This window comes from Rhineura floridana, chromosome 8 (assembly GCF_030035675.1).
Source record: "Rhineura floridana isolate rRhiFlo1 chromosome 8, rRhiFlo1.hap2, whole genome shotgun sequence".
NCBI classification, from domain to species: domain Eukaryota; kingdom Metazoa; phylum Chordata; class Lepidosauria; order Squamata; family Rhineuridae; genus Rhineura; species Rhineura floridana.
In genome coordinates this window covers 60,105,738-60,122,593 of record NC_084487.1, presented here as the reverse complement: position 1 = coordinate 60,122,593, position 16,856 = coordinate 60,105,738, and the positions used below count along the sequence as shown (strand labels likewise).

General features: G+C 40.1%; 1 protein-coding gene across 10 annotated transcripts in view; it reads left to right on the top strand.

Moving 5' to 3' along the window:
* The window catches only part of TMTC3 (transmembrane O-mannosyltransferase targeting cadherins 3), a 44,854-nt gene extending 28,806 nt beyond the window's left edge, over nucleotides 1–16,048 (top strand). For all 10 annotated transcript variants that reach the window (XM_061639623.1, XM_061639622.1, XM_061639618.1 and 7 more), the window contains 6 exons: nucleotides 4,871–4,991; nucleotides 6,027–6,138; nucleotides 7,321–7,424; nucleotides 8,337–8,506; nucleotides 12,523–12,749; nucleotides 13,753–16,048. In XM_061639623.1, the coding sequence (XP_061495607.1) occupies nucleotides 4,871–4,991; nucleotides 6,027–6,138; nucleotides 7,321–7,424; nucleotides 8,337–8,506; nucleotides 12,523–12,749; nucleotides 13,753–14,594 (1,576 nt within the window). In that variant the 3' untranslated portion in view covers nucleotides 14,595–16,048. The remainder of the gene's footprint in view (nucleotides 1–4,870; nucleotides 4,992–6,026; nucleotides 6,139–7,320; nucleotides 7,425–8,336; nucleotides 8,507–12,522; nucleotides 12,750–13,752) is intronic.
* The last annotated feature ends 808 nt before the right edge of the window (nucleotides 16,049–16,856 follow it).

Genomic DNA, 16,856 nt, shown 5'->3' with positions numbered 1-16,856 from the left:
ACATTACTTGCTTCACCCCTACTTCCAATGATTCAACCAAGTAATGAACCCTACTTAAATCCTTGCAACATCCCTATTCTGAACTGAGCCACGTGGTCACTCTCCCTGCCTTCCTGAAATATACTTTCCCTTATATATTAATGGAGCAACCTTATCTGCATACTCAACTTAATGCGTGTAGACACAGTACCTCTATTGACACAAATGGGAAAGCATGAATAGAAGATAAATATCTAGATGTCAAATGCATGCACAGATCTCTAGATCAGGGTGTGTTACTTCGCATTCTCAAATGAAGAGCCAGATTTGTTTTCAACATCTCTTTGAAACAGCCGTAATTGCTTTCCAACACTGTATTTGGTGTGAAGATATTTGTTAAGCTTATTAATTACACTTTTAGCCACTCTAATCCTAATAATTAGTCGCATCTCTTTTTGTATCAAAGAAACAAATGATTAATTTTGTTTCTCTTTGCATTGCTATTTTTTTTAAGAATGAGAACAAAGAAAATGTAAATTAGGTAATCTAAGGAGAATAGCTCCTATCAATTGCTGATTTTTCCCCCAACAATTGTTTTTATTAAATGAGTTGCAAGATAATTAATGATAATTTTTAAAGTATACTTTTATGATATCAGGGGCTATATATAGACATAGAGTAATGTCTGTAAATGCCAAATATGCTCTTTACTTCATCATTTCTATCAGCCTTTAAGAGCCTAGTAAGATTTAAAATTGCACATTGTTTTGGCAAGTTATTTCTTTTTTTCCCCATGAGTCCACTAGATACCAGGGGATGTCTTCATCTAAGTTCCACTCAGAGTACAGCCATTGAAATTAATGGACCTAAGTTAGCCATGTCAATTAACTTCAGTGAGTCTACTCTGAGTAGGACTAGTGTGGAGTACCACCCCATAATTCCATCAGCAGCATTGGCATGTGTATGAACCCAGGTATGTGACTTGCAATTCATTCTTTTAATGGGAACACATCCCAGAACAGGCTGTCTCACAACCACAAGGAAATCAATTCATGGCAAGAATCCTGAATCTGTGGAAGAGTAAACTAGTGTGGTTAACACCACAGGTTACTCTGATTCCAACCCCATGTTGATAACAGTCAAAATGTGTTTCTTTACCAGTGATTGTCTCCGCCTGCAAAAGCCTAGTAGATGGTTGAATCTGACAGTTTTGATCTGCCTTTGAAACTCAACTCTCTTCATGTTGTGCTTCTACATCAGTATAGAGTATTATCCAGTGTTGCCTAAATATTTTTCAAGCTCCTTCTCCTTTGATATTAAAAGTAAGTTGAGTCAGTGTATATGAAGTCTGGGAAAGCTGACCACACTTCCCTCTGCTGTGACACTGAATGGATGACAGATCAGATAATACTTTCATACCTGTGCTAAAGACATGTCAGAAGCACAACATCTTGACTGCATGTGATCATTATGCATCTGTGGGAGTCAGTCTAGCAATTTCTGTACTTAGGGTAACATCGATGTCAGACAAGCAGTTGCCTTTTTCCACCCCATGCCCTTCCTAAATATGTTCCAGTGGGTCCCCTAAACTCTCTGGAGCAGATTTTGGGGTTGCCAGGGGAAAGGAGCAGAAGGAGAAGTGTCACTTTAAAATTAAGGGAGGCCACTATTAGATAGCACTCTTTAATTTTAAGTGGTATTTGTATTACCAGTCATCTGATTTATATATCACCTATTCTCACCCTCTTCTGATTCCCTCCATCAACTGAATGCTGTATATGGTCTGTTTCCTTCCACCATCTTTCTCTCTTTATTCCTTTTCATCCCACCATGCTTCTCATTTTGCCTGAAACGTTCTTTCCAATTCACGTTTATCATCTGGATAAGGACGATCAAGTAATAGAATTTCTAAATTAATATGAACAGCAAAATTGTTGGGATTGGTCTTTGAAACACTTGTTGATAGAGTCACAGTATTCTGTTTTTTTTTAATCTGGAAAAATCAATAAGAAACTAGGTGAAGGATAATTGTACAAAAGCAGCAAAAATGTCTTACTGGAATAAAATGTCCAAACATATTCATATAAGCAGTAAACAGGATAGACTTCCGGGAAGGGTGACTTAGCCTGTGCCTGCTTTTGAGACGGGCTCCTGCCTCAAAAGAAGCTTATTCAGATATATCAGTCAGATTTTTTTTTTTTTTGACTGATTAAACTTCTCCCGGGTAGGGAGAAACGAAGAGATTAACCTCAAAGCCTATTTTTGTTGGGACGACCAGATCTCATTAATTTATGGGACGAGGTCCAGCCGACGAAGGTGGGACGGATTTTCAACAACAAGCTCTATCTGTTAAAGCGAACGTTCATCTTATCTTCTAAGAGAGAACGCACTAACAGGCAAGCACCCTTCTTTCTATATTTTTCTTTTACTTGACTTAAATTGTTGCTGTTTAAAAGAGATTTGCCAGATTGATCGGTTTTTGACATCTCACTGGGGAGCCATAACTTCTCTCTGCTACTCACTAATTAATAGCTTATCTCTGTTTTTGTTGCAAAAAGCTGTCCTGGATTTGCATTCTAAAGATATACACAGAAGAGGGATTTCTATTCCAGATTTTTATTTTGAAGAATATTATATTGTCTGAGACTACTCTCTTTTTGGTCTATTTTATTTTGACGAATCTGTTTCCTGACGACCGCCATTAATTGTTTCGATCCTGGGAACTGCATTTTGTTTACTTAGCATGGAGAGATAAGGCTGTCTGCTCTGTTTATACTGTGATGTCACTAAGTTTGGAGTATTAACCCAATTGTTGCTGAAATAAGAAGTGGTTTTCCTATATTTTTCTTTTAAAATGGCAATTAAGAAAGTGGCTGAGAATCTGGAAATAACTATGTTTCAGAAAATAATGGATGAGATTGAGATAACGAAACAAAACCTGCGACAGGGTTGTAAGGAGCTGAAAATTGAATTGAGTAAAATGAAGCAGGAGATTAAAGATATAGGGGTCCCTGTGAGAGAGGAGACCCCGGAGATTGGAACAAACGTGGAACAGGAACAAGATTTGGAGTCTATGGACTTTAGAAACAAAATCTATTGTTTGGAGACACAGGAGATTAAAGACATAGGGGTCCTTGTGAGAGAGGAGACCCTGGAGACTGGAACAGGGGTCCCTGTGAGAGAGGAGACCCTGGAGACTGGAACAGGGGTCCCTGTGAGAGAGGAGATCCCGGAGATTGGAACAAACGTGGAACAGGAACAAGATTTGGAGTCTATGGACTTTAGAAATAAAATCTATTGTTTGGAACTCAATGTTATCTCTGAAGAAATTAATGAAGATTCTAGAGATAAAGTTATCAATGGCATGGATAATCTTCTGGACTGGATTGATGTGATGGAGCCCAATATAGAGAAAATCTATGGAATTAACTGCAGCCATGTGACAATGGAAAAACTTTCAAGAGATGACCCAGTGTATTTTGAAAAAAAGAACAGAGATATGATTTTACAGCAGTATTTCAGCAACCTATTCAGAATGGATGGCAAGAAAATATTTGGGATAGAGGTAATTCCCATCAGACTCTTACTATATGACTATGGCTTTGACAGCAAGATTATTATGGAATACTGATAATGGAAGATTGGATACTGAAATTACTGGACTTAACAAGACTACTGAAGATGGAAGATGGAAAATGGAACTAATAGGGATAATAGAACAATGGCTACTGAAATTACTGAACCTAACAGATTCTGATGTGATGGATTAATTGAAATGTTTATTTTGACTATGGTTTTGACAATAAGATTATCATAATTAGTAATGAGATGGATTAATCGATATGCTTATCTGGAAAAAAAAATTGATAGATATATTTCTTAAAGAATTGAAACCTCTCTTTGACTTTTTGTGGAAAGAATAAAGTAATGTTTATGAGATTTGATGATTAAGTAAGATAACTACTGGAGGAAAGTGATTTTATAATATTAAGAGACAGGATTGTTATATATTATAGACTTATAACTGATTTGATCTTTGACAAATGGGAAGTCAATATTTTACTCTTTATTTTTTATTTTTGTTTTTTTTTTCTTTTTTTTCTTTTTTTTAACTATTTTTGATTTTGTTTTTTGTCTTTGAATGTTTCATGATTTCGTCTTGTATGTTTTATGAAAATCTGAATAAAAATTATTGAAAAAAAAAAAAATAAGCAGTAAACAGGATAGAAGTCTGGTCAAATGTTTCTTATTGCTGTTTACTGTCAAGTAGGTAGACGTCTTTCGTTAATTTGGCCATTAAAGCTAGATACCAAATCTTTGAAAGCTGCTATCTGACAGCTGGAGAATTAGATTTATGCCATTTAGTGGGAGTTAAGATTGTAGTTACAGTTCATAGACTTCAAACCAGTTCCCAATGCAGAGAGCGCCTTTCAATAATCCAGCAAAATACTTAGTGAATTGAACGAAAGGATATAACCAATTACAGCATTAATAGTAAAAATCACTTCCTTCCAAAAAGTCTTAATCCCCAGTTTCAAGCATGGATAAAATCATCCATAGGTTGAGAGCTTTTCCAGCACCTATTTTTACTGGTTTTATCCTCTCTCACACACGCCCAATCTATAAGGCGGCTTTAATAGCTTGTTGAAACTATGTAAGCAACTCCATGTGGCAGCCATTTAATGTGGCACTACCTGTGAAAAAAGTAGAGGAAATTCATGAATCAGATTGGCGGGGGGAGACGGTTAAGAAAGTAAGCTGGGTTCACATGGGTGAAAACTGGTATTGGTTTACAGGTTTGGGGTGGAATGCTAGCATCCAGTAATGGGACTGGAAGTTCTGAAATGGAATTAAATGTATTTTTCACTTGTTCTTTTTTCTTCTGAAACAGTGTCCTAAGAAAACTATCATGGGTTTCTCTCTCTCTGGTGCTGTTTGTTCATGCCTTAAAAACATTGCACAGGAACTGGGACTGGGAATCGGAATATACATTGTTTATGTCTGCTTTGAAGGTACAGCATTTTGATTCAAATATTCTACTCCTTCTCATCATACAGCATTCTAGAGAAGAACTTCATATCAACAGAATCTTGTTTTCCATACAGTATGTTCCATACAATTGTGGCAATGATGACCAGATTCTCATGATGACCTTTTCTTTCCGTATGAGTTTCACATCTAAAATCATACATAGAAACATAACATTGTATTGTGGCTTGTTACAGGTGCTACATTTAAAACCAGCAAGGGGGTCATTAAGATGAATGAAGCCTTGAATATAAAATTGAATTGAAATCTGAACTTTTAAAGGGATTTGTGTTGGATATATCTGCCATTTGATATATAAGAAATACAAGTTTCAAGTTACACTGAAAGACAGAATCATTAGAAAGAACAGAGATGAAGAGTCAATTTCCAGATGCACGTTGATAAACAGGATGCCATAGCTGGAGATTACAGGAGAACTTTTATGTGCCACCTTCTTAATTTTAATGGATTGGTACAGGGTGCTGACTTCAAGAGTTTTCTGCACAGACTCTGAGGGAGATATGTGAGTTAGTCACTGGAATCCACCATGAGTTTAAAATTCATTTTTTTGTTATGAGTTCTGTAGATTTGTTTCTGAATTGACAAACTCATGGAACTCCCATGTACAAAAGAAGGCCCTACACAGACAGGAGAGTTGTATCCAACTAAGTAATTGTGTGCATGGAATAACTTCCATGAGTGCAACTTAACTATACCTTCCTCTCCTCTCCCTATGTGTCGCCAACCTCATATCTGCTCCAGAGGGCTAAGGGGAACCCTGAAGCAAATTTGAGGTGTGTGTGCAAGGGAGGGGGGGAGAGAAGAGGAAGGGAAAGTTTTGTTGTGCTCATAGAAGTCGTTCTGCATGGGCAGTAATATAGTTGGATACAACCCTTTATGTGTACATAGGAGTTATTAGTGCCCTCACCACCACCACTGCAATCCGACAGGTTGAGGGGGAAAGTTTTATATAGCACAAGTTTGTGTTTGATGTGTCTATGTTTGTTATGTCTGTTCAGGTAAATAAGAACAATGCTAAACTCTGGAATAACGTGGGTCATGCTTTAGAAAATGAAAAGAACTTTGAAAGAGCTTTGAGATTCTTCATACAAGCCACCCAAGTGCAGCCAGGTGGGTTGGAAACAGTTGTCTGGAGGGACTGGCCAGCATACGAAGATGGAACTCAAACTCTGTCCTCACATAACAAACTTAAACAAATACACACAATACTTAATATTGTGAAGTCATAGAGGCTTGTATTACTTATGAATATGTATGGATGGTTAGGATATTTTATATACTCATTACAACCATAGTAATATTCCAAAAAATAAATTGAAATGGATTTGCTGTGTTTCATCTAGCTATTGCTAAACTAGTTACTAAATCCTTCAGTGGTGACAATAGCTCAGTGGCAAAGTACATGCTTTGCATGCAGTAGGTCCAGGTTCAGTTCCTGGCATTTCCATTTAAACGCATGAGTAGCAGGTGGTGGGAAGGACCTCTGCCTGAGATCTTGGAGAATTGCTGACAATAGTCAGAGTAGATAGTGCTGGGCTAGATGGACAGGTAGTCTGAATTGGTATAAGACAGTGCCCTAAGTTTCCGGGAGGGTGGTGCTTATATTAATTTATTAAACATTCTTAAGTTCCTAACCCTTAAGTTCAGTTTAGAATTAAGCTTTTAGCCATTACCCTGCAAAATGTATGTGGTTGCTCTCTCAATAGCAAATGAACTTCTCTGGAAGTTTATTTAACAAATCCATTATGACAGATGCTAGCCTGATTCACATGTAATGCTAGGCCATGATTTGTTTAAGAAGCCATGAGTTAACCATGAGTTGTCCCACAGACAATCAAACAAACCATGGCTTGTTTCTGCCAAAGTTTAGTATGTTTTCCAGCTGTTCTTGCCTTTTTACCTTGATGAGTATCTGGAGTGGGGTAGTCAAACAAACCATGGTTAAGGAAGGATGCCAGAGTTGTACATATCCCAAGTCATAGTTAAACCAAGTTTTGTAAGCCAATAGCAATCCATGTCTTCAGATTATAGTTTGTTTGGTAGCAAGCAAACCATAGTTAAGCAACTGGGCAGGGTTCAGGCAATCGAAGCCATGGTTTAATAAACTATAGCTTAGTGTTGTGTGTGAACCCGGCCATTGTATTAGCATTCAACCATATCTGGAATCTGTATCGTAAACTAGATAAAATTTGTGCCTGTTGAGCATATCTTTGGCTGCCATTTAGCATTATTCCTGAGGCAAAACGTTTTAGAGGAAAAGAAATATAAATGTTTGTTTCTTTAAATTTGAAGATGATATTGGTGCCCACATGAACGTAGGAAGAACATACAAAAATTTAAACAGAACCAAAGAAGCTGAAGAATCTTATTTGGTTGCAAAATCATTGATGCCACAAGTAAGTAGGAGGACAGTTCTTCAAATCCATGGTCAGCAGGGTTTAGGGGCTTTTCTTCTTTGTATTAATAATTTGAGACAGTTGCAACATCCTGACTTAACAATAACTGAAAGATCTTTCGTTATCTTGGAAGGACATATAAAATTGTAGTCAAAAGAAGTTGTGCATTTATTTTCAGGAGGTAGAATTTCAATGAATCTAACTTTTTTTTACAATCTGGAGCAGTGAGCCTTGGAAAGTCTGAGCAGTAGCTATGGTGCTTAACTCTGCTTTGCTTCCTAAAATTTACCTTTTAAAAAATAAATCACAATAATGAGATCCAGATATTGCCCACAGGTGTTTCACTGCATACCTCTGCAATAAAAATTTTGGTGCAAATGGAGGTAGTACTTTCTTCTAAAATTAAACTATTTTTTAATTTTGTCTAACTTAAAAGAGTGTATTTTTAAAACTACATAAACAATCTGCTGCTTTTACTACATCGACCTGGCAAATGCATGGGCTGAAGATTGTGATCCATGCTGCTGAATGAAAGCTTAACAATGATTTGGCATAGTATGAAATCTGAATTCAGGCTTGTGGTTTGTTTCTCTCTAAACACACCACAAGCTATAAGCAAGGTTCTTGGCTTACCGTTCATGGTTTGTATGGAGGAAACAAACCACAAGCTCAGATTCTGATGTAATGCTAAGCCAAATCATGGCTTAGGTCCTGGCAGAGCAGTAGTGGCAGGACCTGGGAACAAGGAAGGGAGAAGCTGTGCATCAGCATGATGTGCATTCACCGTTAAATCAAAAATAAGCTTAACTGTGTTTTAATGAGATGTATGAATGCTGCCACTGTGTTTCTGAACTTGCTATTAACCTCTACTTACTGCCCTCCAGGCCTGATAACCATTTCTTCTGCTATCAGATTATTCCAGGTAAAAAATATGCTGCCCGCGTCGCTCCTAACCACCTGAATGTTTATATCAATCTTGCAAACCTGATTCGAACAAATGAGTCTCGCCTTGAAGAAGCAGACCAGTTGTATCGCCAAGCCATTAGCATGAGGCCAGACTTCAAACAAGCATACATAAGCAGGTATTCCTTCTCTGTGCATTCATGGATGTAAGCAAGATAATGTGTTGTACATAAGGGAGGTCAGCCATACTGTTCTAAGACATCTCTAAGGGGGGAGGCAGTTATAACATTTGGCTTTGATCAGAAGGAAACTCTTCTTAGCCTTCATTGTTGCCTTCACCAACGTAGTTTTGGACAACTTCCACCAGACCCAGCCAGTAACGTCTGCCTTACTATATAATAACAATGTCCTTCGGACAGTTGCCAGTTCCATCAACTTCAAAAGAACCTGGTCCTCATTTCAGTTGGCTGTCTCCTGTAACAAACAGGTTCAGCAAGATGCATAGGCATTAACGGTTCAGGTTCAAAGATAACAGAGCTGGAAAATTTCCCACATTTCCCTGCGTTTTATAGGAAATAATTAAATTACAATCATCTACATAGGTAATTAAAACAAAAGTCTGACCCTACGATCAAGTATCTACAATGAGGCATAGTTAAAATTCCCTACAGCTATTTTAGCTTTTCTACAGTTGTACATGGCCAGAGCAGTACACCATTATCCCTCCGTATTTAGTGTTAGATTTTGGACAGAGACATGTTTAAATTTTCTTTCCGTAGGCTTGTCATAACATCACAACATTCTTTTTGAGGTGCTCTGGACATATATTCTTTCCCAGCCTCACGGGCTTCCTTTTCCCTGTAACAGACATTGTAATTTGGGTCTAACTCCAGTCCTGTGACTGCTTGGATAACAAAAACAATCTATCTGGAATGAGTAAGGAATGTGCTGCTATAAGCAGCCAAGCTCGATGAGTCCTTTTGCATCTGGTGGTAGCTGTTTGTCCTGTGCGCGCTTTAGATGATGATAAAAAAGGAGTTCATGGGCTTGGAATGCACTGTTGAAAAGAACAGGCTGGTCATTCCTCCTTCTTCAAGAGAACTATTGAGAAATAAAAACAAAATCCTAGACAAGGGGTGGGGAATCCGTAGCCCTTCAGATGTTGTGGACTCCCATTAGTCCCAGCCAGCATGGCTAACAATCAGGGATGATGGAGTCCAGCAATATCTGGAGGGCCACATGTTCTTCACTCCCAAAATAGAATCTTGCAGGGTGCATCAGCAAGAGTGGACAAGCCCATAGATCTACCATCTCCAACCTGGTTCCCTCTAGTGTTCTTGTTGGACTACAGCTACCATCATTCCTGACCATTGGCCATTCTGGCTGGAGCTGAGGGGTGTACAGATTGGCACCAGGTTGGGAAAAGGTGCCATATATGTCAAGTAGGGCCAGCCAAAGCTTTAGCCTTGCAAGCCGGTGCTCATGTTGTTCCATTTCTTCGGTTGTTACTTTGTTTTTTGTTTTGTTTTTTAAAGGGCATTTAAATGGCTTTGGCAAAATCTTTTCTATAATCAGGCTGGGTGTTTCCTTAACAAATTAATCTTAAGGAAGGTACATTTTAAAACTTTGAAGTGTCTTCTCCTTCCAAAGGGCCTGAAGAAATGGGGCCTCCCAACTAGGGACTCTTAGCTCAGGGGCTCTGCATCTTCGTTGCTTGATGATGAGGTCCAAAACCTCAGATAACTCCAAAAAACAAGCATGCTCAAGCCGGAGGTAGCAAAACAAAAAGTTACATATAATGCTCAAATGCATTCAGAGTCAGTGCTGGCCCTGGGCCAAATGGTACCTCAGGCAAGGAGTCTCCTTCACTTTCCATAGGAGTTAGGTGAAGATGTGCAGGTGCTTAACCAGTGTCTGGAGACACTAATGGCCTGGATGACTGCCAGAAAACTAAAGCTGAACCTTGGCAAGACAGAGAGGTACTGTGAATTGCTGGTTCCTGGGTCTAGAAACTAGGTGAACGGCCTATTCTGGATCGGATTGTATTCTTCCTCAGGGTTGGGTATGGAGTCTGGGGGAAACCTCTTGATTTGATCTTGTCACTGGAGGCCCAAGCTGCCACAGTAGTGCTGAGTGATTACTTCCAGCTATGGCTAGTTTGCCAGCTGTGACCCCTCCACAGAAATCCATGCCCTAGTGACCTGATTAGACTATTGTAATGTGTTCTTATGTGGTGCTGCCGTTGAAGACAGTTCTGAGATTGCAGCTTGAGCAGACTGAAGCTGCAAGGATTTTGACTTGTACAGCTGTGCAAGGCCATATAACACTGGCCCTTAAAGACTTACACTGGCTTCCTGTTTGCTATAGAGCCCAATTCAGGGTGTTGGTTTTGACCTACAAAGCCTTAAATGGCTCAGGACCCAACAATCTGAAGCAATGCCTCTCCGTGTACTGTGCTGCCGTGATATGAGATCCACCAGGAAGGCCTTCTTGTTTATTCTGTTGCCATAGTTCAGGCTGCCGAGCCACATAATACGGTCTTCTCATCAGCAGGTTGTGGAACAGTCTCCCCAGCCACTACAGATGCTAGGCTAATGCCAAGATTAAAACATTTCATTACTGCCAGGCCTTTTGAACTTAGTGTTGACCTATCTATTGGAATATGACAGATGGAGGGATGGTTTGTTGAATTTTTGTGTGGTTTGGATTTTGTAAACATATTGTTGATTTTACATACGGTAGTTGTAGCCTACCCTGACAGCGTTTTTACAATGAAGAGCAAGATAGATGTTTAATAAATGGTGTTCCATTGTCTTGTAGCCACCACAGAAAAGGCCCTTTCTGTCATAGCCATCCACCATACATCAGGCAGCAGGGAAATACTATAGCAGGGGTGGGAAACCTCCACTGTGGGCCTAGGTAGGCATGCCAGGCCTCCTCATTTGGCCTGCCAGGCCATTTCAACAAAACCACGCACACCTGCCCTGCGCATCACATCATATGACATCAGGTGCTAAACAGGGAAAAAACTGGCTGAACTGAAAGGGTGTTTGCATACACAGCTGAACTGTGGTGCCTGCAAAACCATTTCAAAGTGCTGGGCAAAATAGTGCTTTGAGAGAGGCTTCTGAAGATCCCTGTGGGCAACAAAGCTCACCCAACATTGTGCTTTGCCCACCTGTCACACTTGGCCTGCGAGGGATGGGGGAGATAGCAACATAGCCCACTGGGCTTAGTAAGTACCCCACCCCTGCACTATGGCATGGCCACAACCCTTCATGTTTGCTTGTAAGGGCAATACTATAAAATGACCTTTAAGCATGGCAGCTCTGCAGGCATACCCAGAGTGTGCACAAGCAAGGAACATGTGACAATATCAGCACTCACCCTTGTTTATTTATTTGCCTTGCTGCTGCATGTCCTTCCTTTTCTGGCCATCCAGTGCTGCTGTTGCTGTCATTCTTCATTGTATGCTCCAGTGGTTCGTACTCTCCCTACTCTTGGAATAGGACATCATATTACGTGTGCCGCATTCCCAAGATGCACTTTGGTGCCTGTGACTATCTCTGCCACCCCTGTCATCTACAAGCCCTAGTTAGATTTCACTACCATCTTGGAATGTTGCTTGATGGGAATGTACATCAGAGAGAAAGGAACGTCTTGCCAGGAGGAAAACTCTGGGTGTCTCTGAGATATATTTGGCTTGAGTGGTATGCCCCTTCAACTGCTTCACATGCAAAGGGTGTCAGGTTTAATCCCCAATCTCAGGTTCAGTCCCTGGCATCCAGGTAGGACTAGGAGGGAATCCTGTCTGAAATCCTGGGGAGCCACTGCCAGTCAGTGTAGATAGTACTAAGCTAGATGGACCAATGGACTTGGCATAAGGCAGCTTGCTCTGTTCCTATCCTGGCAGGATAGACAGAGGAAAGATTTCCTTTTCCCAAGGTGTGCCTGGTCTAAATGTCACTCCAAGCCAGCCCTGCTGTAGAAGCCCACCAGAGGGGCAAGGCTGTTGGTTCTAGCAGGCAAGCACAGACAGCAGATTTGTCACTTTCCTCTCTTGCTTAGCTCCCTCCTCTCCTGCTAGACCACCAGCCACAACTCTGATCCCATCCCAGATATGAGCACCATTTCCATATACTGTTGGTGTCATAAATGATTCGGAAATGAAGCTTGAACTTTGATTCCTCCACAGGGGTGAATTGCTTCTAAAAATGAACAAACCTCTGCAAGCCAAGGAAGCTTACCTTCGAGCCCTCGAACTGGATAGGACCAATGCAGACCTGTGGTATAACTTGGCAATTGTTTACATTGAACTGAAGGATCCAATAGAAGCTCTGAAGAACTTCAACAGGGCATTAGAACTGAATCCCAATCATAAACTAGCACTGTTCAATTCGGCATTGCTGATGCAAGAATCTGGTACGCAGGTTTGCTTAAAACTCACAAGCATGGCAAATGTTCTGTAACTCACACACATACTTTGAGGACTACTTCTTACTTATTGATACAGAACACATGAGTACAAACTGCACACCTAGGGAGTGCATTTGAAGAAATAGCCACTAAACTCCTTTAAAATATGCATGGGCGGGAAAGCAATGGTTCAGCAGCAAATGGTGCATTTCATAAAATAGATGGTCTCCACTTATTGAAGGCATCTGTCAATGGAGCAGGGAGCGAGACAATTTTCAGTGATTCTTCACCCCCCCTGCCCTTCAGCCCCCCCATCTCTCCCTAAATCTTCTCCCAAGGGTTCTGGGACCCTCCAGAGTAGGTTGGGCTTGGGTGCAAGAGTTAGCAGTAGGGTGTGGGGGTGGCTAAAAATTGCTTTCTATCAATGGAGAGGTCAACAATGGATACCACCCTTTGTTTTCACCGGCAATGGCCTTGTATAGTGTATTAAATCTTGAATATTATTCCAGTTTTCATTTAATACTAACAAAAGTACTTGCTGACTTCCCTTCAGTATAAAATTTTTGTTTAGGCTCACCATGCCCTCTGAGTCCCAAGACTCTTCTCATCATAAGACACCCACATGTATCGTTATGTTTGTCCCTTTTTAGTTACAGAACCCATCACAATACTGTCCTTTATATATGGCATTAACTTCACTCCTCTTGGCAGTAACCTTTCCACTTATCTTGTAATCACTTCTCCCCTTCCAGATTCATTTTATGGGTTTGGCATGATACAGCATCCTCCTACCTTTTGCCTTTAAAGTTGGTTGCTCTCAGTCATGCATTGAACCTCTGCCTCTCCTTCCCCCCCCCCAATATATTGGCAGTGGGGGACAGAGCATACACATGCCACGGCCAGAATCTCCAAACAACCAATCTACGTAATGATAGTTTTAGTTTAGAACATATTGATACTCTGTATATTGTCATATCTATGCATCTCTTATGTTTTTCCATTGGTTTAGGTGATGCTAGGCTTCGGCCTGAAGCTAAGAAAAGACTCCTGAATTATGTGAAGGAAGAGCCTCAAGATGCAAATGGCTATTTTAACTTGGGCATGCTGGCAATGGATGACAAAAAAGATGCTGAAGCAGAAACCTGGATGAAAAAAGCCATAAAGCTCCAACCAGGCTTCCGAAGTGCTTTGTTCAATTTGGCACTTCTTTATTCTCAGACTGCGAAGGAGTTGAATGCTTTGCCAGTTTTAGAAGAGCTGCTAAGATACTACCCTGATCACACCAAAGGTTTGATCCTGAAGGGTGACATTTTGATGAACCAAAAGAAAGACATACAGGGAGCCAAAGAGTGTTTTGAGAAAATTCTGAAAATGGATCCTAACAACGTACAAGGGAAGCACAACCTTTGTGTGGTTTATTTTGAGGAGCGAGACTTAATAAAAGCAGAGAAATGTTTGGTGGAGACACTGGCCTTAGCCCCACACGAGGAGTACATTCAACGTCACTTAAGCATAGTCCGAAGTAAAATTGCTTTGCTCAGTACTGGGGAAGCAGCTGTTGTTCCCACAGAAAAGACTGCCCCTGTGGACAGGGGGGAATCTCCATTTGGAAACTTGAAAGGGACAAAAAATGAAAACTTGAAAGGGGCAACAAATGAACAGAGAAGCGCTCGGACCACAAATAGTAATGGCAACAAAGGGCAGGCAAAGCCCAAGAAACAAGTGGAGAAAAATTCCACAGACAAAGAGACAAAAAAGAAATCGGCAAAAGAAATAAAAGACATTGAGAAAAAAAGGGTTGCTGCTCTGAAAAGACTGGAAGAGATTGAGCGTATATTAAATGGTGAATAGTTTCTTGGGACACCTCCAGTGCTGAAGGTTATTGACACACCAACTTCCAAGGTTCTGTGTGTGCATGTGTTCAGTCAAAGTGACTACTAGGCAGCTTTTGAATTTGGAAAGAATGTTGAAAGCATATCATCTTTTCAAAAGAGAAAAGCAGGAGAAGGCTGTTGCTGCTGCACAAAGAAATAATATGTTACAAAAATAATGGATTTTAATCTAATATTTTGGTTTAGGGTTTTAAGTGACCCTTGGGGATTTTCCAGCAACAGCAGTTGAGTTCTAATACTGCTGTTTAGAATGACAGCCTGTTTCCCAGGAAGCTAGCCCTTCTGAACTGCAGTGGTGCTTGCTTCAGAGTCAACCTATTTTGGTCCAGGCTGCAAATTACTAGCAATCAGGTATCTTCAGTTCTTACCATTCTCAAAAGAATTGTCAAGAGCTAGAAGGCAAATTTTTAAAAGGTACCTCGGATATGATGACTCCTAGGCTGACTAAGGGAAATTCACTGGTGCAAGTGGTGTAGGAACACAACTTTAATTTGGATAACTTTTTTATTTCCGTTTTCTCATCAAGTCATCCATTTTTCTAGGTATATGTTATACATCACACAACCCACTTCTGCATACACCCTGAAATCATAAGTTTATCAAAATATGTTGAGTGTTAACTAGCAAATACCATTAATATTATGTACATGCATGCATTTGGTAGTTTTTCAGTCTTATGAAAGTGCAGTGGTTCCCTATACCATGGATTGGTGGGGACCCCCCCCCCAAAAAAAACTAAGGGTTGTATCCAACAGTGTGAATCAGCTAATAGTAAGGCTTTTGTCTGCAAAACAAGGAAAGAAGCAATTTCCAGTAATTTCCCTGTCCCCTACAACCCCCATGCCATTCATATATACTCGAAGCATTTTCTAATCCTGCAGAGCTGATTTAGGGAGGGTGCCAGAGTCTGTAGGGTGAAAGTGGACTCACTGAAAATTACTTGCCTTCCTATTCTGTTGACAAAAGCCATACCCTAGCTGAGCGACACTGTTGAATGCAACCCTAAGCTTATTGAGATTCCCTGCCCAGTTATGTCATTTATTACAATCTTATGGTGCTTTTGTGTTTTAGAAACAAATGTGATTGTTTCTCAGCATTCACCCACCCTGCTGTAAGGAATCACTTGATGCGAAACCTCATTTATTTCTAACTCCCAGTGTGTGTGTGTGTGTGTGTTAGAATTTTTGGTGGTGGTTGCGGTTTTTTTCCTTTTTCAATTAAGCATTCTATGTGAGATATCCCATGCATTTAAGTTTCTCACTTATGAATTGACTCTCTAAGGAATGGCAAACCACCACTGCTTTATTTGCAATCACTGTAAAAAAAAAATTGAACAGATGAGATGACACCAGCGATTGTCTGTTGTTCAAGGTAGTTCTTCCAGGATTAAAGTTGCATTCCTGTGCACCCTTTCTGGACTGTAATCCCGACTGAACTTCTTTCAGAAGATCCATAGCTCAGTGGTAGAGCACATGCTTTGCATGCAGCAGGTTTCAATCGGTCCCTAGCAGCTCTAGGGAGTGCTGGGGAAAACCATTGCCTGAGACCCTGGAAAGCGACTAGACCAGCCTTCCCCAACCTAATGCCCTACAGATGGTTTTGTTCTACAATTCCCATTATCCCTGACAATTGCCATGCTGTCTGAGACAGATGGAACCTGTAGTCCAAAACATTTGGAAGTTCCGGGTTAGGGAAGGTTGTGCACCGAAAACACTTCCAAGTATCCAACATGTGTAGATCATCATGTGTACTCATAGCAAGTAGTCTGTGATGATCACACATGCATGCCATCTGTATTCACATTGGAAATAATGTGTAATCTGCTCACAGGCTCTACATGGCTTCTGGTTTAATTACTAACACTAAATGATTCACTTTTTATCACAAAAGTTGTGGGGCTTTTAGTTATTTATTCTGTCTACTAAGTTTTCATATGGTTTCCACTAACATTATTGCTAAAATGAGTTGCCCCCAATTCCTTACGTGAAACATGGATTCATTACTTCTATATTTTATATCTGTGGCTATGCATTTTTTTCTCCTAAATATATTGTCGGATTGCCTAAAACTGCTTCATTTTGTTTTGATTTACTGCAAGCTCTCTAAAGTGTATGAAATGCTGGAAACTGAAAAGTAGTTTACACAAGCAAGCATTTTTAAGCTTGTATTTTTAAAATTTACATAAAATAATGACAAGTTGCGCTTACTTTAAGCTCTTAAA